The sequence below is a fragment of the Hemicordylus capensis genome, chromosome 6, assembly GCF_027244095.1.
Source record: "Hemicordylus capensis ecotype Gifberg chromosome 6, rHemCap1.1.pri, whole genome shotgun sequence".
NCBI classification, from domain to species: domain Eukaryota; kingdom Metazoa; phylum Chordata; class Lepidosauria; order Squamata; family Cordylidae; genus Hemicordylus; species Hemicordylus capensis.
The window spans coordinates 13,207,632-13,230,966 of NC_069662.1; the positions used below are offsets into that span (position 1 = coordinate 13,207,632).

At 42.1% G+C, this 23,335-nt stretch overlaps 2 protein-coding genes across 2 annotated transcripts in view; both read left to right on the forward strand.

The window, feature by feature from the left end:
* Window positions 1–7,418: 7,418 nt before the first annotated feature.
* On the forward strand, window positions 7,419–10,549 carry LOC128330889 (vomeronasal type-2 receptor 26-like). Its single transcript, XM_053264251.1, has 2 exons — window positions 7,419–7,422; window positions 9,639–10,549. Exons 1-2 carry the CDS (start codon window positions 7,419–7,421, stop codon window positions 10,547–10,549), a joined length of 915 nt encoding a protein of 304 aa, XP_053120226.1.
* A 3,826-nt stretch (window positions 10,550–14,375) lies between these two features.
* Window positions 14,376–23,335, forward strand: part of LOC128330890 (vomeronasal type-2 receptor 26-like) — a 31,221-nt gene continuing 22,261 nt past the window's right edge. The window contains exons 1-3 of the mRNA XM_053264252.1: window positions 14,376–14,516; window positions 20,835–20,915; window positions 21,639–21,884. Of these exons, the coding sequence (XP_053120227.1) occupies window positions 14,376–14,516; window positions 20,835–20,915; window positions 21,639–21,884 (468 nt within the window). The remainder of the gene's footprint in view (window positions 14,517–20,834; window positions 20,916–21,638; window positions 21,885–23,335) is intronic.

A 23,335-nucleotide genomic window follows, 5' to 3' on the forward strand; every position in this document is an offset into this window, starting at 1 on the left:
AAGTTGAGACACCTTGCAAAATTCAAAACAATGACTTCAAGAGCTAATGATAAGTCTCATTTCAAAAGAACTTTTGCCATACAGTGCTGGAGTTTCGTTGGAGACAAGCACAGCTGTGGTCATAGTACTGGTTGGGGTCTGAGTCACAATGCAGGTGCCCAGGTATGACTGGGCAAGACAGAGATTAAGGTTGTTGCTCATTTTTCTGCTGCAGCTGCCTCATGTTTTCTGTAGCAACTGGATTCGCACATGTCAATGGCTGCCAATGATACAAAATAGTGTAGATGGTTTTGCAGATGAGCTGATCATTGGTGAATTTTTCAGATTTTTAATTCCACAGCTGATACAGCTTTGCTTTAATGCAAAACCAGAGGAGTTGGTGTGTAACTTGTAAGTAGTTCTTTGGTCATTTGAAAAGTGTATTCTAGATCTTTTTTGGTTAAACTGCTCTGACTGCACTGTGTACAATTGAGTCAGAATCAGAGAGCAAATGAGTGGCAATATGCATGACGAGTACTGGTCTTATTTTTTTAATAGGCCTGTGCATGAATGCAAATGTCGGGACTGGGTCTAATCCGATCTAATTTAAACCTGCTAATCTCAATTTGGGGTCCTTTGGACCCTTCAGAATGTCAGGATCAGGACTGGGTATTTTCCTGACCCATCTGTCAATCCATTTTTAAAAGTAATCAGGATACTCACTGCGAACCGGAAAGACAAGTATCCTAACACCAGAGAATCACAGAGGAAGTGAAGGAACATCATAGAATCTAAGGAGAAGAGATTTAACACAGTGAAGCTGTTCACATGATTGATCAAAACTGGGCTACCGGAGGCCAGCCCGGTTTGGATCAATCGCGGGAACCCCCAGGCTCATGGTTTGCCGAGCACTTTGGTTCCCTGGCGGCTAGCCTGCTTAACAACCTCTCCCCTTAAACAAGGTTAATGGAGCAAGCGCTCCATTAACCTCATTTTTTAAAATCATGTGTCAGCCGCGGCAGCTTGCAGCTGTGGCCGCCACACTCAGGGTGGGGGGAAGGGGGATCCCAGAATGGCACTGCACATTCATATGGTGCCTTCCTGGGGTTCGAGGGGCCAGGGCACCACACAGCAGCACACCCCTTCCCCTGATCCCCAGAGCTCCCTATGGATAAGCCTGCTCTCCCCGCACTGGCCCTCCCGGTGCTTCACACCAATCATTTGAAGCGCCTCAGAGAATCTCAGAGGGACCCAGAAATTGGCTGTTTGTGAGTCAATAAAGGGCTAAAAAATCTTATTAAAACCTTTCTTTCAAAGGAGATATGCATGGGTGGGCAGGCAAGTGAGCAGATAGAGAGCAGAAGACAGGATTTATTTCCCCCCACCACGATTGTAAAAAACAAACAAACAGACTCTTGCCACCATTTGGAGGACTGGAAAGCTCCATTTTTTTTCCAAAGGAAGATGGAGAAGTCTGAACCAAAATAGGCTTTCCAATTTTGTATCAGGAGCTTCTCTAACCTCCTCCAAAATGGCCCATATCAGGAAGCTTCTGAAATTTCTGATCCAATGTTACACACACACACACACACACACACACACACACACACACACACACACACACACACACACTTACTTAGCATGCTTTAGCAGGCACTTGTTATTGTGCTGCTCTAAGAGAGAAGGCTATTCCGGATAGAAGATTATTGGTACTTCTGATGAAGACTATTTCAAAACTGACTTTTACCTGTCAAGTTTCTCGTTCAGGACGATTAACTCTCACCTATAAGAATTTACTTCTGTATTGTTGATGCCTTTTGCGGTTTGTGGATCAGATTATACTTGGAGTATTTTTTGCCCTGATATGTGTATTCTGCATTTTTCACATTCTACCTGCCTAAGGTTGTTGACGGGTTTTGCTTTGTATTCTGTGCAAGAAACAAGCGTGATCCTACAAAGAGTCAGCGATTCTTCCTCTAGGAGGGAAGAATTGAGTTCCCCTTACATGTTTCATATTGATCTCACTTTGATACCAAAATATTCACAGCAGCCTTTTAGCCATTTAGGTATCCTGTGTATTAGTTAGATTAAGGGTGGCTTCACATGACCATCAGAAAGTATGGAAGGTGGCAACTGAGGTTCCTGAGGAATAGGCACTCCTGGCAAAGTCTTGCCAGCTATCTTGCGAAAAATGGCCACAGATAGTTTTTTTGTGAATAGACATAACTCTGAGGACAAACATTAATCAGGTTAATATTGCATTACAGCATGCAGCCAAAGAACTACCAGCATGTCCTTGCCTTTATGTTTGCCTTGAAGGAGATCAATGAGAATGCCAACCTGTTACCCAATATCACCCTGGGATACAGGATCCATGACTCTATTTCTAATTCAATGGGAACCTCTTTCGGTACTATGACAGTTCTTTTCCTTGGACAGGGGAATCCCCTGAATTATAACTGTGGCAGGAAGAAGTTGGTCATGGCAGTCATTGGAGGGCTCATTCCCCAAAACTCTAAGCAAATGCCCCACATCTTAAATACCTACAGTTTACCACAGGTATGTGTGTTCATCCATATTCGAAGGTATGGTTCCTTGGAAAGCTATGAGGACAGATTCCTACCCACATCATTCCCCTAACTTGTGAAGGAAAATGGCTTGGATGCACACATTTATCTCCTCACAGGTCCTGTTCAGCTAAGAGGAAAAATTCACAACACAGAGAAATATGTATATGAAACTCTATGCCTCATTTTTTAAAATGCAGTTTCAGGAGACAGGCATTTCAGAGCATAAATGGTGTACGGGCATACCTGTGTGTGTTTTAGTGGGTATGTTTAGTGTTTTGAGTACCTGCCAACTCTTCACCAAACTCTTCACCAAAAATCACTGTCTCAGTGTTCCTAACATCTGTTTGATTATCTTGAGCCTTATATGGGAGGGGATGAAATGGACGATAAAGGAAAAACTACAGCAAAGAAAGGGTTAAACACACTCTTGTTCCTTTCCACACATAGACAGACATGTGCGCACGCACGCACACACACACACTCACACACTCACACACTAATTCTCTTTTCCAATTCCTACTACCTCCTTAAGAAGATATGTTTATTTTTGTTAAATATGATTGCCATTCTAAGATGTGTATTTCTGCATAATATGTATTCAGTCTCTTAGCAAATCTGCCCAGACCATGTGGCACACGGGGGTGTTTAGCCTCCACAGTATTGAGTGGAAGATATAAGAAAATGAGCTCAAGCTTCTATCCTGTCAGATATCTGGAAGAAGTAATGTATGCTTATTCATGATAGGAGAGGTTTGTCAGCTTTAAAAAATATCTTTGCCTTTCCCTATAGTTTAATTATGACTGCTTTGACCCTGCCTTGAATGAGCGAACATATTTCCCTTTTGTGTACCAGTTGATCCCAAATGAAAACCCTCAGTACTATGGAATTGTTCAGCTTCTCCAGAATTTTGGATGGACCTGGATTGGCCTCATTGTTTCAGATGATGATGATAGTGGAGAAAGATTTTTGAGAACTCTCATGCCCAGACTGCTTCAGAACAATATTTGTCTTGCTTTTAAGGAAGTTATTCCAATAGCAAAGTCCTTATTTGAAGAAATTAAGCTGCTTGAAGCTCATCAAGAAAAAATAGGTTCTTCACTCTCGCTGACCAAAAGCAATGTGATTCTTGTTCACGGCGACTTACGGTCTATGGAGAGTTTACGTCTGGCTCTATTGTTTAATGAATTTCCTCGAATGAGCCCAACAGAGAGAGTTTGGATTATTATAGCTCAGTGGGATTTCTCAAGTCTATTCAATGGGGTGCCTTTCACATCCAAATCCTTCAATGGCACCTTGTCTTTTGCACTCCGTTCACATGATTTGGCAGGTTATGAAGATTTTCTTGAGACAATAAATCCTTTTCAGTCTAGGTTTTATGATGTCACTTACTTCTGGTCTCTTGTATTTAAGTGTTCATTCCCCTCATATAATATTTATAGAGGAGAAAATGGGAGAAAATGTACTGGGGAGGAGAAGTTGAGCAGCCTCCCTGGATATGTGTTTGAGATGCAAATGTCTGGGCAGATGTATGCTATCTACAATGCTATTTATGCTGTAGCACATGCCCTGCATGCCATGTCCTCTTCATCAAGATCTAGGCAGAAATCCAGGGGAGATGGAGACAGATGGAACCTGCTGAATGTTCAACCATGGCAGGTAAGTACATTGCTTGTCAGTTCCTACTGGGCTGTAGATTCTGAGTCCACTGGAAATGACATTAAATGAAAGGAGTCTTTGAAGCATGCAAACTGGGGCAGTTATTCTTGCTACTGGAAAACAGACTCTCCTCCCCTGTGTTTTTCAACCAACAGTCTGCATCACTGCTATGGTCCATGGTCAGAGATATTCTCAAACATGTTGGCCTCTTACCAGTTTTATCATACTCTAGGCTAAACCAGGTTTTTCACTGAGGTGTAGATCCAGGAACACAGAAAGCTCCAAGAGTAAAAGGGTGAGGACCTCGGTTACCTCCAAGCAGGAACTGGGAGTGGGAGAGTCAGGGGCAACCCATCCATGGCCAGGAAGTCAAAACAGGAGCCAAGATCCCTGACTGAAGGTCAAGCATAGTAGTAGCAAGGAGCCAGAAAGTCAGACAAGAGACAGAAACATGCCAATGGTCAAGCCAAGTAGTAGTCAGGAGCCAAAGGGTCAGACAGGAGTCAGAAAGAAGCTAAGCATCACACCAAGCACCAGCACAAGATGACCTTGAAACAGACAGCCTGCTCCAGAAAGGAAGCTCTTACACTCTTCCTGTCTCAGGGAAGTCGATAACAGGCCTCAAAGGGTGGGGCCAGGTTGGGGCCCGGAAACTCAAAAGCAGCCACAATGCAGCAAGTCACCACAAGGGGACAGGGCTGAGCAGTGTCCCAGCCTCAGGGAAGTCCAACACCCATGTTGCACCAACAAGTGCATTCTGTTGGTCATCTATCATAAGTAAAAGGCAGCTATTTAGGTATGTTACAGTAGCAAAATATCACTATATGCCCAAAGGTTGAGACTTCAAATCAAGGTTGAGACTTCAAATCTCTCTTTCTTTCTTTCTTTCTTTCTCTCTCTCTCTCTCTCTCTCTCTCTCTCTCTGTCTCTATCTTATATACTGCCCACACTTTTGTCTCTGGGCGGTTAACAATGACATTAAAAATGACATTAGTCTGATTATGCACCAATGCTTTGTTCATTCATTCCATTTATCCTTCTATGTAGCTTCACTCCTTTCTGAAAAACATCTGCTTCAACAATAGTGCTGGTGAGGAAATATTTTTTGATGCTGATGGAAATTTGGAAGGGGGATATGATATCATCAACACTGTCATATGGCCCAATCAGTCATTCCAGAGAATTCGAGTAGGAAAGGTGGATCCTCAGGTTCCTTCAGGAAAAAGGTTCACCATTAATGGAAGCGACATTGTGTGGAATCATAAGTTTAACCAGGTGGGGACAACTATGATTTCCTGGAATAATTTATTTCCTGGAAAAATTTTATGATTGGAACATGACGAATAATAAACAAGATTCTTAAAATCCATCACAGTGATACTCCAGGCCAGGTCCTCATCATGGTGATCCCAAGTTAAACAGAGGAGTGCCCTAGTCAAACATAGTGGCTGGGAAGTCCTGCATTTCAAATCTCACTTTATCCACTAACTTGCCAACTAGTTCATTCAAACCAATGCAGACAGTAAAGATAACTGAAGAAACAATAAGAAATGCTCTTAATCCTTCATATTTTATCTCCTTCTCTTAAAGGCTAATGTACTTTGGAAGTGGATCTGATCTTCATTTGTAATTATCACCAGAGGGCTATAGGGCAAAATCTGAGAAGATTCACACAGCCTTGTTTGGCACTTCCATTAATAGTCACCTTGCTCTCTGTGTGTGTGTCTGTCCCTCTGTGTGTGTGTGTTGTGTGCCCCTATCAACTTTGCAAAACCTGGACCAATTTTGATCAAATTTAGTACAATTGTAGTGCCACATAGGGACACCTCAATGGCATATGTGGAAATAATGTCATCCATCCCAACTCAAGATGGCAGACACAAGAACTTTTGAGATGGAAGTGGGCTACCTTGTGAACCAATTTGCACCTTACTTGGTATATGTGTTAAGATTATAGAAGGAATTAAACCTTCATATCCCATTTCAAGATGGTGGCTGTGTGTATCTTCCCCCCTAACAACTTTGCAATGCCTGGACCAATTTGGATCAAATTTAATACAGTTGTAGTGTCACAAAGAGACATTTTAATGGCATGTTTTATTCCAACATCATTATCTCATTGCCATCGTCCTCCTATGTGTGGTGCACCCTTGTTTTACAGATGAGGCTCTGGTGACTACTGTTTTAGTATACACTGCATATTGCATTTGGTGGTTCACAACAAAAAAAGTGCATTAATTTTCAGGTGTCAATTGACATTTAAAATTAAAGTGAAAGGAAAGTTGGTGGATTATTTCTTCCCAGATTTTTTGTTCTATTTAGTTATTATTGTTTTGGTCATCTATATAAAACAAATTAAAGATGTGAATTAGTGGGTGGGGGAGGAAATAAGGAAAGCTGTTATCTTGAAATTTGTAGTTCAAAAACATTATACAGTATCTACTCAATAAGGGATTTACAATTGTTCAGATGGTTTCACAACTGGTTGGAAAAGTGTGATAGGTTTGGCCTGATTTAAAGGGGTCAGTTCTATTCAGAGAGGAGACTTGGGCTGCACAGCCCTCAGGGACATATTTTCACATAGCAGAGTGCTTCCAAGGGAATGGGAGGTTGTCAAAATCCAGCCTCCACATGCATGCAATGGAGAGGTGAGTTAGCTGAACTCTTCAGAAGCACAGCACTACCTGCCAGCCAGACTTAAAATTAATTATCCTTCTGTTCGCTCCCCAATTACATTTTGAATTGAGAATTGCTGTTTCCTAATTATTGTTGAAACACCTTCATGTGATGTAGATAGTAGATAAGTTAATCAAATAGTTCATAGGCTCATCCAATCTAAACTCACAGAAATAGTGAAGGAAGATGTTTAGATTGAATGCACCCATGCACAGTGCTAACCACAATAGGTGGTAAGAGGGAGAAAATCTAGTAGTTAAGAAACGAGATGGAGTATCTTTATGAATATTGAAGGATGCAAAGGATCTGAGTGCGGAAGAAGGCACTGTGGTGTTTGTACAAACTGGACAGAACTGAAAATTATAGCAGATAACTAGGTTCACTCACACACCCCCTCCTTCTACTTATTTTTAGATGGTGCCCCTATCCACCTGCGTTGAAAACTGCCATCCTGGACACAGCAAGATAGGCCATGAGGAAGAGCCAATTTGTTGCTATGATTGTGCTCAGTGCTTTGAAGGAAGTATTTCCATCTCGATGGGTAAGTCAAAGTCATAAGGGGATGGTTTTCCAAGTGCCTATAAAGAGATCCACTCAAAGTGCTTGTTCACACAATCATGCTTTTAAAGGAATAGCTTTCATCTGTAAATAAGCTATCAAAGATATAACCCCATAAGTATGTAGAACATATAATTCACTTCAGATGCAGTGGCTGACATTCACGCTCATGCTGCAATAGAGCAACAAACACTGATGCACCCATGGAAGAAGGTCACATAGCTGAGCAGAGGCTCAGATTGTTCAGTCTCTTGCACTCTTGGTCCACTTGTGCAAGCATTGCACTGGCACAAGGACAGTGTATTAGATTTCAATCATCCTCCACCACAGGGGTAGTCAGCCTTGGTTCTCCAGCTGTTGCTGAACTACATCTCCCATCATCTCCCAGATACAATAAATTATGACTGGGGTTGATGGGAGTTGTAGTTCAACAACATGGGAGGGCCAAGGCTGGCTATCCCTGCTCTACAGCAAATGCCTGAGTAAGAGTTTCACAGTGGGAGGTATAGAGCAGTTTGCACAAATACTCCAAGTTGCACCAGCACAACACTAGTCTGGAGGCAAACTCCCAGTATAGTAGAGCTATTCTTCTGTGCAATATAGGAGACTGGAAGGGTGTAAGGTAAGAGGCTTCGATTTTGCCAACTCCTTTCCCTGGTCTGGACTGGGAGATGTATTGCATCCGCAAAGCCTGGATAGCCAGATGATCAGCTCTGCTTGGTTTTGCTCTGCTGCCTTCATTAGGACTGTCACCTTCCTTTCCTGATTGCCTAATAATCTATACCTGTGTGGTGTTTGTGTGTGAGTGTGATGGTACAACTACCATCCATCACCCTGACCCACCGAGGCTGCCACAGTGATCCCAAATGGTGAGTGAGTTCCTGAGTGTGGTCCCGAGTGATTTCAGAGCTTGGCCATGCCCCCAAGCTCTGAAAACACTCAAGGCCATGCTCAGAAACTCACTCTATGTCTGGGGATTCCAGAGAGAGGGAGGGCTTTGTCTTTGTCCCTTGCAGGGAGCAAAGCAGTGATGGAGCCAGACCATGAGCGGTCCATGCCCAGCCGCTGCAGCGGCCCCACTCACCCTGTCCCCGCTTCTGATGTCAGACATGGGGTGTGTGGTCTGGCTCCCGAATCGGGCCACGGGGCCTCATTCAAGAGTTAGAGCCAGGCCAGTGCTGCGTTCGCGACACAGCCAGGAGTGGCTCTTCCCTGCCTTAAAGGCGGGGAAGAACCACTCCTGGCCGCACTGCAAATGCAGCGCTGGCCATTTAATTCCTGAACAGGGCCGTGCGGCCCCACTCGGGAGCTAAACCAGCACCCCCTGCGTCTGACGTCAGATGCAGGGGGCGTGTCAGGGCTCCGAGGTCTGGCCCCTGAGGGGTGACAACTCGGGTTCTTTGAACCCGTTTGCCCAATGGTGGCTCCGCCCTGGAACAAAGCCAAAGCCCTCTCTGCAGCTGAGAACCAAGCATGGCACCAGGTGCTTTCAGAGCTTGCCCCTGTCCCCTTTGTAGAGCCCACTCCCTTGCATAACCCTATACCCTTTGCATAGCCCTCCCCTGTGTGTGTCCCCACCCCTATACATGGCCCATTCTCATGTGTGGCCCTGCACAGCAGGAAAAATGAGCTCCTTTTTTAAAAAAAACCTAAAAAAGCACTGCCCGTGGACATTAATTTCATCAGGCCTTTCTTGGAGTCTCTCATGACAAAAGGGACTCTGGGTTTCTGGCATTTATAAGGAAGGAAGGTGTGCCGGAGGCAACAGTGAAGACTGGCGGGGGTAATGTAAAAGCTCAGACTTTTCCAGCTCATCTCGCCTGCTTGGACGGGGAGATTTATTGCAGCCTCCCTGGTCTCTTGCCAAGCCTGGACAGCCAGAATATTGTCTCCTCACTTTTGTTCTGCTGCCTTCCTTAGCATTGTGGCCTTCCTTTCCTGATTGCCTGATAATCTGTACCTGTGGGCAGAAGCACTCTTACCCCTGGACATCCGGGCCAAAGTCCAGGGCCTCCACAGTCCTGGTGTTTTTTCTGACTCTGTCCTCTTGAAATGTCCAAAAGGATCTGAACCAACATCTGGGGTACTGGATACAATCCATTCTAACCCAACATTTATGGTCGTGCACAGTCCTACCATTTAGGTTGAGAAGACACATGCAATTTTTTCAAATACTGAAACTTTGCTCATTACTTTCAGATGCAGAACACTGCTACAGTTGCCCAGTTAATCAACATCCAAACAAGAACAGGGATCAGTGCATCCACAAAAATATAATTTTTCTATCATATGAAGAACCCTTGGGAATCATTTTGACTTGCTTTGCTCTGTTCTTTTCTCTGATCACACTTGCAGTGATGTGGAGCTTCCTCCAGCACTGGGACACTCCCATTGTCAAAGCCAACAACAGAAGCATTACCTGTACCCTGCTCATCTCTCTGCTGCTTTGCTTCCTGTGCTCTTTCCTGTTCATTGGCTGGCCTGGCAAGGTGACCTGCCTTCTACGGCAAACAGTGTTTGGAATCATCTTCTCTGTCGCTGTTTCTTGTGTGCTAGCCAAAACCATTACTGTGGTTCTAGCTTTCATGGCCACAAAGCCAGGAAACAGGATGAGGAAGTGGGTAGGGAAGAGACTGGCGGTATCAGTCATCATTCTCTGTTCACTTATTCAGACTGACATCTGTGCTGTGTGGCTGGCAACCTCCCCGCCTTTCCCAGAGTTTGACATGCAGTCTCAGACCAGTGAGATCTTTGTGCAATGCAATGAAGGCTCAGGTGTCCTGTTCTATGTTGTCCTGGGCTACATGGGATTTCTGGCCATCATCAGCTTCACCGTGGCTTTCTTAGCCAGGAAGTTGCCAGACACTTTTAATGAGGCCAAGCTGATCACTTTCAGCATGTTGATTTTTTGCAGTGTTTGGGTATCTTTTATTCCAACCTACTTGAGCACCAAAGGAAAATACATGGTCGCTGTAGAGATCTTTTCAATCTTGGTCTCTAGTGCTAGGTTGTTGAGTTGTATTTTCCTCCCCAAATTGTACATAATTGTATTGAGGCCTGAGCTTAATACCAGAGACCAACTGGTACGGAAAAAGGATATTAGTATGTGAATGATCTGGTATTTTCCCTCTCTCCCTGCCTTCCCCTCCACTCTGTGCCTTCCCTGTTTTTTAGATTATAGGTCTCAGATAATGCTGTGTCTAATTTCATATTTGTAAAACAATTTAATAACATCCAAGCACACAAGAAGTAAGAAATGATACTGATAAACTGAACATCAGATGCGTTTTACTGGTCTCTCTCTCTTTGTAAAGATATTGGAGTGGGACAAATTCTGTAATCAAAGAAACCACAATCCCCTAAAAAAGGAAGATTAAAATCTAGCTGAAGTGTGAATAAATGAGGGGTTTATTGCATCACCGTACTATGCTGATGTGCCCAGAACTGCACTGAATCAACACAAACTATATATGGACATGTTTGGCAAAGTTGGGAAATATCAGCTTTTTACAGTAATTTTCAGTACCCTTTGTGAACATGTTAACTTATACTTGCCCTCCCTTCATGCCTTAACCTTCCCTTATCCTTTGCTCCTTCTCCATTCATTCTCTCCTCTGTGGAAAAGACTGTGTCTACTTTCATGTTTAAGGCCTTTAGCAACTTGTAAACATTGAATAATTAATAAATGATATTGACACTTATGTCTTAATTGTTGATCAAATTCTGTTCCCAGGTACAACTAAAGATGTTTCTTTGTTCTGTTAAGATTTGTTAAGACAAAAGCTAATTTGCAATGTAAGACTCCACTAACTTTTTAAGATAGAAGACTAAATCCCAAATGAAGTGTAGGAGTGGGAAGCAAAGATTGCCTGTTGCATCTAAAGCTGCTGACATGCCCAGTTTCTTACTTCCACCTTAGATTTGCCACCCAACTTGGCACTTGGGAATGAAGTTGGAGGTTCTTGGGAAAATCTAAACTGGAGGAACACCAGTGGCTTCAGATGACACGCCCAATGGAAATGCGTGCTCCCTGGAAGCCTCCAGTTTCTGCTCCCATACTTTTTACCAATTTACAACTGATGTAGACTTGGAAAAGCATTAATTATTATTGAAGAGAATATTTTGAAGAATTATTCTATCAATTCCATTAAATGCATTGGTAGATATTCTTTTCCAAGTCTAGCAAGCCTTCCACTGATTGGCAGGAGATTCAGGACAGTCACATCTCATTTATTTAATATATGGCAAATCACCCCAGATGTGATCTGGATTTGATTTTATTAAATTTAGATTGATTCAGACCACTTATAAAGGTCCTAGGGGCACCAAATTTGGGTACATCCCCATTGGTGCCACTTACCACCAAAATTTCAAGGCAGTGGGGGACTTGGTTGATTTTTTAATGATTTTATTTAACGTTTACTGATTTTGTATATTTCCACCATAGGAAATAACAGGGATTCAAAGTCTCCCATCCTAACCTCAGCATGGAACCCCAGCTTTCATTTTTTTAAAAAAAGCTAAGCTCTAGCCCTTGTAGAAGTGGAGTTATGGAGCAAAATGTGCAGTCACTCTTTTTCAAGAGTTTGGATTATTTGGTGTATAATAACTTTTCCTCAGAATGAATCCCTATGATGATTCATTATACACCTTCATTTCTTCTGTTCATTTTGACTGTCATTGGACAGTGCCAACTGTCAACTGCCATTTGTCAACTACACACACACACACATACACACGGGGGTACTCAGTTTATTTTTTAGGCATTTTTGAAGTGTTAAGATTCTGTAGTGTCTTCATTACACACCTTCATTTATTCTGTTCATCTTGATACCACTGCTTTGCAGGTGGGGATGGAGAATTAGTGGCATCCCATGTGCCAACTACCCCCCCCCAACCCGCAAGCCACTCAGTTTATATTTTAGGAATTTTTGAGGTGTTTAGACTCTTTGGTGTGTAATGAATCTTGTGTGGGATGCACAAGTAAAGGGACTTGTAAAATTGATATATTGTCCAAGTGAACAAATGGTAGCAGATATGCTAACTAAGCCATTCCCCAGGGATCATTTCAAAACCTTGAGATAGAAGTTGGGACTATAGCAGTTATAGCAGCATGAGCTGATGAGAAGGCATGTTGGAGCTAGGACCCCAGAAGCATCAGCTCTCAGCTGCAATGTCTCATAGAGACCACTGCGGGGGGGGGGGGTGTTAGGGTAATGGATAAAAGTGCTAGACTCCTCCCCTCTTTGTTCTTACAGTATCTCTCCAGAGATTGCTGTTTGTTTAGTCTCTCTCTCCTTTCAGCCTAAAACTCAGCTTTCCTATCCTTTTGTAATATCTAAAGAAATCCTTGTTGTTATTCAAACTTAAAGTACTGTCTCCAGACCTCTTGTTGGCTGAATTCTCCTCAAACTGGCTTTGCTCCGCTAATCAAAAGTGAACTGCCATTCTTCTCCTCCAGAACTGTCTCACCTCGCCTCATGGAAAGACCACCCTGAGGTATATTCAATAGGCATTTCCGAAGGCACAACCTTAGTTCCCATTAGCTGACTATTCTGGGCTATTCACCAGCAATCTTCCTGTCCCAGGAATGGTGATGGTCAGCCAGCTGCTTAACACTAGTCTCTGAAAAACATAAGTGAATATACAAAGAACATCGCATTCCAGAGTAATGACCGAAATACAAAGCAGATCAATGAAAGACAGAGTGGAATGGTTAGATTTCCAAGTCTTGGAATTTAGTGACTGGATCAGACTGAAGGTCATTTACTCATGGAAAAAGCCAAGAATGCAATCAACCAGCCCCATAGGTGACTGCCTTTTCATCTTCAGAGATGAGGGTCTGGGGCCTAGCACACTGACTGGGGGAGACCCGCAGGAAAGACAAGCCATGGGAGATGATGACTCCATGCCACCAACTGATTGACAGCCAATGAGTCAGAGGCACAAGGGGGAGGTAGCCTGAAGTGGGCTATCTAACTGTGAGTGTGGCTATCTAACTCACATGGGTCCAGTAGGTTCGGCTAGGTGGGTCCAGCAGTTGGGGCATACTCCTCCCTCATCCCATCTTTATGGGACCTGATGGGTAGTCAAAGGAGAAGGAAATATCCAGCCAATGACTGCACCAAAAAATTACCCACAAATAAACCAGGCAGCCTGCCTCCTGACTGAGTTTGAAGCAGCACCACATATAGAGCAGGCCTGCTCAACTTCTGCCCCCCACCAGCTGTTTTTGGACTACAACTCACATAATCCCCAGCCACAGTGGCCAATAGCCAGGAATCATGGGAGTTGTAGGCCAACATCTGCAGGAGGGCCAAAGTTGAGCAGGCGTGATATAGAGGAATAAGGGAACTGAGAGAGACAGAGATGGAGAATGGGGTGAGCAAAGGGCCGAGGTGAGCAGAGGTAACAAGAAATTGCATGCATACAAAGCAGGCAGCAGCAGACCACTGCCTGGCTCGTGTCTGACAAATGGGGAAGAATTAAGTTGAGAGTGGCAAATTGGGAAGAATAGGCTCTGTTCTCTTATCGGCCACAAGCAATGTGATTCTTGTTCATGGAGGGTCACATTCTATGGAGGGTTTGCACACAGTTCTATGGGTAAATGAAAAAAATTACATGAAGCCAATAGAAAGGGTTTGGATCATAACAGCCCAGTGGGATTTTGCAGCAGTATACACTGATCAACTCTTCACTCCAAGGTCCTTCAATGGCACTTTGTCCTTTGCACTCCATACCCAGGAGATGCCATGATATGAAGAGTTTATTGAGACAGTAAATCCTTATAAGCTTCGGTATTATAACCTCATTCAGTTTTGGGGCAGTACATTTCTGTGTTCGTTGCCTGCATTTGGCATTATTCTACCAGGACCAGAAATCTGTTCTGGGGAAGAGAAGCTGAGCAGCTTCCCCAAGCATTTGTTTCAAGTAGGCATGTCTGGTCAGAGCTACGGTATCTACAATGCTGTTTATGCCATCGCACATGCTCTCCATGCCATGGATTTATCAAGGTCCAAGCTCAAAGCAATGGGAGATGGAGGCCCATTGAACCATCGGAATATTCAGCCATGGCAGGTAAGATGGTTTCTCTTCTCAACTGCTACAACTTCCTCAGAATAAACAATATAACAAATGCCAAATTTGTTTGGACAGAAATACCCTCCCTTAGTTGGATTATGTGTTCTTGTTCTATCTAAGGTGGCGGGTATTATATGTAAAAGAAGCCAGAAAGATATTTGGCTTTAGCTGGATTTAACACAACAACCCTTTCATTTTCATTTTTGAATGTTGTTTTTCTCATGTGTTTTGGAATTAATAGTCTGCCACTTATTTGCCTAACTTGAGATACAATCACCGGCAGCTACAGCCATGTATTGTTGCTAGGAAGGCAGCTTCCAACAGGTGTGCATCACTGCAGCATGAGCGTGAAAGTCAGTCATTTTTCTTTTACTCCAACTATCCTTCTAGGGGTGTATTTGTTCTAGGGTGTTTGTCCATGTGTCAGTGTGTGTGTCACTTCTTTATTTTGATCTTATTGATTCGTATATCACCTTTCAGTGACGATTATCAATGTGGCTTACAACATATTGACTGACATTCAGACTAATGAAGCACTGGTGCAGCCTACACAATGCTCGTCCTAGATGCCAGGGATGATGTTATTTGATCACACCTTCTGAATGCCCCACGTTCACTCCGTTAACCTCATTTTAGGTGAGGGCTACTTAAGCGGTTTACCCGCTTGAGGAAACTGGGCTCGCCTTCAAGAGTTTGAACAGTGTATGCTCAAACTAGTTCAACAAGTTACAACATGGAGTTAATGGTAAGGAAGAACTGAAATAAATTTTCAAGTATATAGGCTATTAAAGGGTAAGCAGTAATTTAGTTTACACCCTCTCTTCTTTTGTTTTTCTGTCAGAGTTAGTGTTAAGCAGCCAATGCTGTGCATCATCAGTTTCCACTTTCCCCTTCTCACTCCTCCTTCACCTAAGGACATAAGAACAGCCCTGCTGGATGATGCCCAAGGCCCATCTAGTCCAGCATCCTGTCTCACACAGTGGCCCACCAGATGCCTCTGGGAAGCCTACAGGCAGGAGTTAAGGGCATGCCCTCTCTCCTGCTGTTACTTCCCTACAACTGGTACTCAGAGGCATCCTGCCTTTGAGACTGGAGGTGGCCTATAGCCCTCCAACTAGTCGTCGTTGATAGACCTCTCCTCCATGAAGTTATCCAAACCCCTTTTAAAGCCCCCCAGGTTGTTGGCTGTCACCACATCTTGTGACAGAGAATCTCACAAGCTGATTATGCGTTGTGTGAAAAAGTACTTCCGTTTGTTGGTCCTAAATTTGTTGGCAATCAATTTCATGGGATGACTCCTAGTTCTAGTGTTATATGAGAGGAAGAAGAATTTCTCTCTCTCCACTTTCTCCACACCATGCATGATTTTATAGACCTCTATCATGTCTCCCCACAGTCATCTTTTTTTCTAAACTAAATAGCCCCAGGTGTTGTACGCGTGCCTCATACGAAAGGTATTCTAGGCCCCTGATCATCTTGGTTGCCCTCTTCTTCACCTTTTCCAGTTCGGCTCTGAGGCTCTGTCTGTACATTGAAACATTTGTTCCTTATTTGCAGTTTTTAATTTTCTTTTAATTTACTCAATAAATAAAGGTCTGGAGAGAAGAATGGTGTAGATCTATTATGTGTATTGTGACGCCAGTATATCAAGTAACTCTTAAAGTTGTTAATAATCTGTCTTAAGGTCTTATCTCTACTTAACTTTTAGCAGGGGCAATAAAATACATAATGAATAATGTTCTCCACCTGATCAGACCCAGAGGGACAGAGTCGTTGTTCCACAGGTAATTTGTGAAATCTTCCATAGGCCAAGCACATGGCAGTAAAGGCCTTTGTCAAAGATGGAGAATAGCAATTAATCAAATATTGCAAAAAGATTTTATGTTTTTATAGTGTTGAAACCAGGAGGAAAAGCCAGAAAATTGAACCATAACAGCATCCCTGCCAGCATATCGTGCAAAAAGCCAATCTCTAAATTTTCTCTACTCCAAAGTCGTAACCCTGCAATTGGAGACAAATAATATAATATATAAATAATATAAGACAAATAATTATAATATAATAATATAGCATAATATAATTATGGCTGGTTTTAGCTAAGGAGTTATCTGAGAGGTTGTCTAACTTCTTAAAATAATTTATCAAAGCAAGGTGTATTCTAACTGATAAAGTGAGGAGACCTACCTCCATTCTTAAGCAAGCAGCAGGGGTACCCTGGGGGAGGCACAGAATTTTCTTTTAAAAGGAGTTTTGAGGAGTTTCCAACTGTATGATAATTTGTTCTTCCCAACCCCGTACCTCAACTCCATAAAGCATCTGGGTAATTACTTTCCCTGAAAGATCTTTAGAGTTGGGGAAATAAGCTGTCCCCCTTTAGAAAAGAAGAATTTCAAAATAGCCCCAATAGAACAATGTTTTGCTACTATCCAAATGGCAACCAAATGGCTCCTCCAAGTAAGAGTTTTATTAAAATGGATTCCCAAATAGTGAAAGGAAGAGCTTTGCTCAGTTTGATGTGAGTTGATGAACCATCTATGCCTGATTTTACTTTTGCCAAAAGCTACCGCCTTAGTTTTAGCATAGTTGGTTTTCAAATTTTCATTTTCACAATAGTTAGCTAGGCTAGAGAGCATCCTACGAAGCTCCACCTGGGCATAGGAAATGAGGGCCATGTCATCCGCTTACATCAAAATTAAGATTTTACGTCCACTAAGCTATGGAGAACAAAAAATTGAAGACTTCATAGCTGGAACAATGTCAATAGTGTAAACATTATATTAAAAGGGGGCTAAAAGGCAACCTTGTGTGGCCCCACACCTTAATGCTATAGGTTCAGACAGGGACCCCTGACTACCCTCCTGAATCCTAGCGTTAGTATCAGTATGCAATTCAATCAGCAGTCTAAGGAGGTGCCTATCAATATCTGTCCTTGTGAGTTTACCCCACTCCCTAAGTCGATCATGTGAATCAAAGGCTGAAGAGAGGCGAATAAAAGCAACATATAGTTGTCTGTTGTGCCCAGTTGTATATTTATGCATTAATGCTTTTAAAATGGCACAGTGATCGATGGTAATCCAGACCAGTGTTCCCTCTAATTTTTATAATCAGTGAGCAGAAAGAGTTTTGTTCTGGGCTGCAATATCAAGGCAGTGTGTGAACATAATTCTCTCTCACACAGACACAGACACACAGACATACACACACCAGTTAATAATTATTGCACACAAAATATTGGGGCAGATGGGTTTTTTTTACCTTGAAAAGCTTGGATGGGGAAAATGTTTACCAACCCCTTGCACTCTTTCCTGATAGATAGATAAAGTGCTGAAGTGTCGACTCTTAGCGATCACATAGATATATTCTTTCCAGGATGATCTGTCTTCAACTTGGCGTTTAAGGTCTCTCAGTGGTGCATTCATTGCTGTCATGATTGAATCAGTCCACCTTGCTGTGGGTCGTCCTTCTCTTTCCTTCAATCACCCACATTCTCAGCTATCAGAGTGGTGCCATCAGCGTAGTGTAGGTTATTGATGTTTCTTCCTCCAACTTTAAAACCACGCTCATCTTCTTCCAATCCAGTTTTTCTCAGTATATGTTCAGCATATAAATTGAATAAATAAGGAGAAAGTATACAACCTTGTCATACTTCTTTGCCAATCTGGAACCAGTCTGTTTCACCATGTTCTGTCTAGACTGTGGCTTCCTGTCCTGTGTATAGGTTTCTCACTGCCCCAGGATTAAAATGTCTAATTGCATCTCTGGGAAAAAGTCTCATTAATTTCAATAGGGCTACTTTCACATAGTGCACACTGCCTAAATAATGTGCTTTAACTGGAAAATAAACAAGGAAGGGAAATGTTTTTTATGATGAAGGGAAGCATTTTGTTGGAATATTAGTAGTGTTTTTCTTAATTTACCCACCAAAAGTAGGAGGTGTATTTTGAACAAAGAGCTCAAAGAGATCACATCTGATAAAAGGAAACTATCCTACAAAGAAATGCATTTGAACCAAACAAGATGGCACATTGGATGGAAAATGCTAATTATTTTGTAGCTCTTGTGATTGCCAGGGAGGTGGGTTTTTCTTTCTTTCTTTAAAAAGAACAAAAGGGAGATGCCAAGATGGCAACCTGAGGGCCAGACGCAATTTTAATTGCTGTCTGGCAGGCCACGCAGATTGGGGGGGGGGGGGGAATGGCTTTTTGAAGTTACCATGATGGATCAAATTGAAATACCTTTCTCCAAGCTTCAAGAGTTTATTGTCTCAGAACTCCGTAATTTTGCTTTTAGATTAGAACAGAAAATAAGTCATTTATGCTCTCTTACTCCAAGCATAGATCAACTACAACAAGAACCTGGATTTGATCTGTCTGGAAGAAAACTAACTAGTGTGGAAAAGCTTTTTCCTTCTCATGCTACTTCCAGACAAGATGGGGAACAGAAAATAAATCATCTTTTTTTTTTTTTTACTCTGAACATGGACCAATTACAAGAAGAACCTGGATCTGTTCTGTCTGGAGGAAAACTAAATAGTGTGGAAAAGCTTTCTTTACAAAACAAGGAGTTCAAATTTTCCCCTTCTTATGCTATGGCTTCTACCATTCACAAGTTTCTCAATGCTACTCCCAGACAAGATGGTGAAGGGAACATTTTGCTGAATGTTAAGAAATCATTTTCGTATGGATTAACTAAGAGATTTGAGCTTTTCATCTCAAGTATTTCTCTGCAGGAGGATATGACTAGTTTTTCAAGATCAAGATTCAAGTTATGGTCAGAGGATTTTTGGCTTGAAGTTATTCTGGAGGTAGTGATGGTTGGCTGAAATATAGTAAGAGGATTGCTTTAAACTGGACTATGGGCAGTTTGCTTGAGGTTTTTCCACAGCCTTTTACAATCAACCTTTTATAACTTCTCAGATTCTTTAAAACAATTTAATTGGCCTACTAGTAATAGTTTGCTTCTATTTGAATTTTACATTAGATGTTTTTTGTGTGTGTTGTGTGTTTAAACATTGTTGCAACTCTTGAAGCAAAGATAAGGAGCTTATTTTCAATTTTTACATAGGCTAAGGAGATCTTTTTCTTTTTTCTTGTTTCCCTTTTTTCTCCTTTCTAATTGATTATTGTACTGTGCGCATTAAGTTTCCTAAATAAATATAGAAGAACTACCAGTGTTAAACAGAAAGAATAGTTACATAAATGGCAATCTGAATAAATGTTTTTTAGTTGTTTGCTGACTTTTTAGGAGAAATGGTTTTATTTGAACAATTTGAACTTTTGACAAAGTTGTTGGCGAAGGTATTTCATTTTATTTTCTTTCTCACATTCGGATATGCGTAAAGGATTATAATCCACTTTTGAATATTTACAATTGTTTTGACAAGATGTGTTTGAAAGACTTAAGACATGAAACAGATTCTTGAAAGACCTTTGGAATGAAGCTGATTTATTATAATTGCTTTACGGTAAGACTTATCATGCCTATTCGGAAGGATTTTACGGAAGTGCTACGGCTCTAAGGCGAATGTGGTTTCCCACCCTGTGGGTCATATCTTTCCTGCTCAAGGTTAACTGTCTTTCTTTGTTTTGTCTATTGCCTAATGGAATTTTTTGTGGATTACAACAGCTTGTTTTTCTACAAGCACTATAGCACTGATTAATACTAGTCCTTAATTAATCAGTGATCTTCACTATTTTTCAAGCAGGGGCCACTTTGACAAAAAAAATAATGAGAGCCATTTCCCATTTTGCTGACCTCTGCAGATTAGTACACTTTTTGCAGTGCTTGGAGTGGGAGGGCCCTTTAAGAGAAACTGAGCGACTCTCTTAAGAGCTCTAGGAGGAAAGCACTGGGAAGGACTACACTTCCCAGCATGCCTTCTAAGATGGTGCAGGGGCTGAAGGGGACTCCATTTCTCTTACAGGGCCCCCCTTATGGCACTGGGCAAAGCACAGTTCTGCACAATGAGAACGGTAGGCTCCACATGATGCCATGCCAGTGGAGTGTACAGAGTGTTCAGCTATGGCCGAAGCCTCACACAGGCCCAATAAACCATTAGTGGGACACATTTAGGGTAGATGGGGCTGCCAGGGCCCCCTAGGCCTTCCTGTGGAGAACACTGAGATAGAGAGTTGATTGAGCAAGGGGGCTTGGAAATCCCTCAAGTCATATGTCCCTTTTGAAGCCCTTGATTTCAATATGGAAATGAGAGCAGGTGGTGAAAAGGAAAGAAAAGAAAAGAAAGAAGAAAAGATGATAAAAGATAGAAACTGAAAGACTGATGAATCATAATTGTGAATGTTGACATTGCTACAGAAACCTGCTAGTTTCTGCTATGAAGTGGTTGTTACTGTGTTCTTTTGCTCTGTTGATGGAACTCAAAATTATGGAGTGGAGGTAAAAGAACAACGTATCTCCCCCTCTAAAGTCCATCCTATGTCCCTATTTTTAGGCACTTCCTCAATCCACCTGTGTTGAGGGTTAATACAAGTTAATACAATCAAATCCCATGAATCATATCAAAACATTAAAATCAATTAAACCCAAAAGGCACAGCCATAAAAACAAAACAGAGCAGCTGGAAATGAGAGACTGATAACCCCTAAGTGCTAAAAGCTTGAACAAATATAAGTGTTTTTAGTTTTTTAAAAGCAGCCACATATACCAGAAGACAGAAACCCACTGGGTTGTGTATATGTTAGACATCTCATGGACCATATGAGCTTCAATAATCTGACATTATGAAAAACTGGAATGAATTCACCCCTGCAAAAAAATTACTAAAGATAGCCAATAATTTAAGTAAAGTGTGGTGTATGTGTGTGTTCTTTTATTGAATAGTGGTATATTGCACTAGTATATTTCATGGACCAATGATCACAGATTAATGTCATTCAGCTAAGCATGTCACGTCTACATTATAAAAAAACTGAGCGTTCTTTCTTACTTCCAGATGCTGAACATTGTGATAAATGCCTAGAAGATCACTATCCCAATGAGAAACAGGATCAATACATCCCTAAACATGTAACCTACTTGTCATACAAAGAGCCCTTGGGAATCATTTTGACTTCTTTTGCTCAATTTCTTTCAATGCTCATAATGTGGATCTTTGTTCAGTACCAAAAGACTCCCATCGTCAAAGCCAATAAAAGAAACATCACCTGTGGCCTGCTCTCTTCTCTCCTCCTCTGCTTCCTCTGTTCTTTTCTATTCATTGGCAAGCCTGGGAAGGTGACCTGCCTTCTCCGACAAACATTTTTTGGCATTATCTTCTCTGTCACCCTTGCTTGTGTATTGGCCAAAACGATTACAGTGGTTATGTCCTTCATGGCCACCAAGCCAGGAAATAGTATGAGGAAATGGGTAGGGAAGAGGCTAGCCTTATCAGCCTTCATTCTCTGTTCTCTCACACAAACTGGCATCTGTTCCATGTGGCTGGCAATCTCTCCCCCATTCCCTGAGTCTGACATGCACTCCCAGATCAGTCAGATCATTGTGCAATGCAATGAAAGTTCAGATATCATGTTCTATGTTGTCCTGGGCTACATTGGATTTCTGGCCATCAACAGCTTCAATGTGGCCTTCCTTGACAGAAAGTTGCCAGATACGTTTAATGAAGCCAAGCTGATCACCTTCAGCATGTTGGTCTTTTGCAGTGTTTGGTTGTTCTTTGTTCCCACTTATTTGAGTACCAAAGGGAAATATATGGTGGCTGTGGAGATCTTCTCCATCTTGGCCTCTAGTGCTGCACTGTTGGATTGCATTTTCCTCCCCAAATGCTACATTATTGTACTGAGACCTGAGCTGAATACCAGAGAACAGCTAGTAAAGAAAAATAATTTTGGTACCTGATTGGTCTCAACAGGGGCATAGCTAGGAGAGAGGGGGATCCTCTGCCCTCTCCCTGGCAGGAGATCCTCTGCCCTCTCCCTGGCAGTCTCTCAGGGTGAGAAAGGTAATGAAAAGTAATAGGGAGGGGTGTAGTTGGGGGCCCTCAAGAGCTGGGGGCCCATCAGGAACTTGGGGGTCACAGGAGCTGGGTTCCTCGAGCGTTGAACCCATCGGCTCAATTATAGCTACAACCCTGGGCCTTATCTTTTCTTCTCATCATTTCCCACTGCCTCTTCCCTATTGTACTGTGCCTTATTTGAGAGTGTTAAACTGCTGAAAAAGTAATGTTCATTTTATAAAAACATTAGCAAAATCTGAGTAATCAACAAATTAAAAAATTGTGATGTATTGCCTCTTCACATGTGTGTTGTTCGCCCAATCCCTCCCATCTGCAGTAAAAGACAACTCTTTTATTCCCAAAGTAGTGAAAGGAGAAGCTATAGGGCACTGAAGAGGATGCAGCATCCTTAACACATCCCTTGGATGCCCTTATATAGTAAAGATGACCTATAAAACTTGAAAGGAAACAAGGAATGTGTCACTGGAGAGTTTCCGAGCCATTTCTGCTCCAATTGGTGGAGAGATGATAACTCAAGTAACTCAAGCTGTCATAGAAATGTTTTTGCCATTTTGCAACTGTGCCCCATCTGCCAGCAAATATTGCATCACCTGTGGCCATTTGCAAAGTTGACTGCAAAACAGCCCAATCCACATCATCTAGAGTTAAACCCTGGTGGGGCTACACATTTTCCTGGGTGCTTCAGGAACTCAAGGGCTATGGACATAGTGATTATCTACCCTGTAATTACCAAAATAACAGTGATTCTTGGGGAAATCTCACAGCTTAGCCTGAGGGCATTACCAAAACTTTATTAACAAAAAGAGCCTGTACTATTTGACATTGAGTCTATAAAGCCTATTTT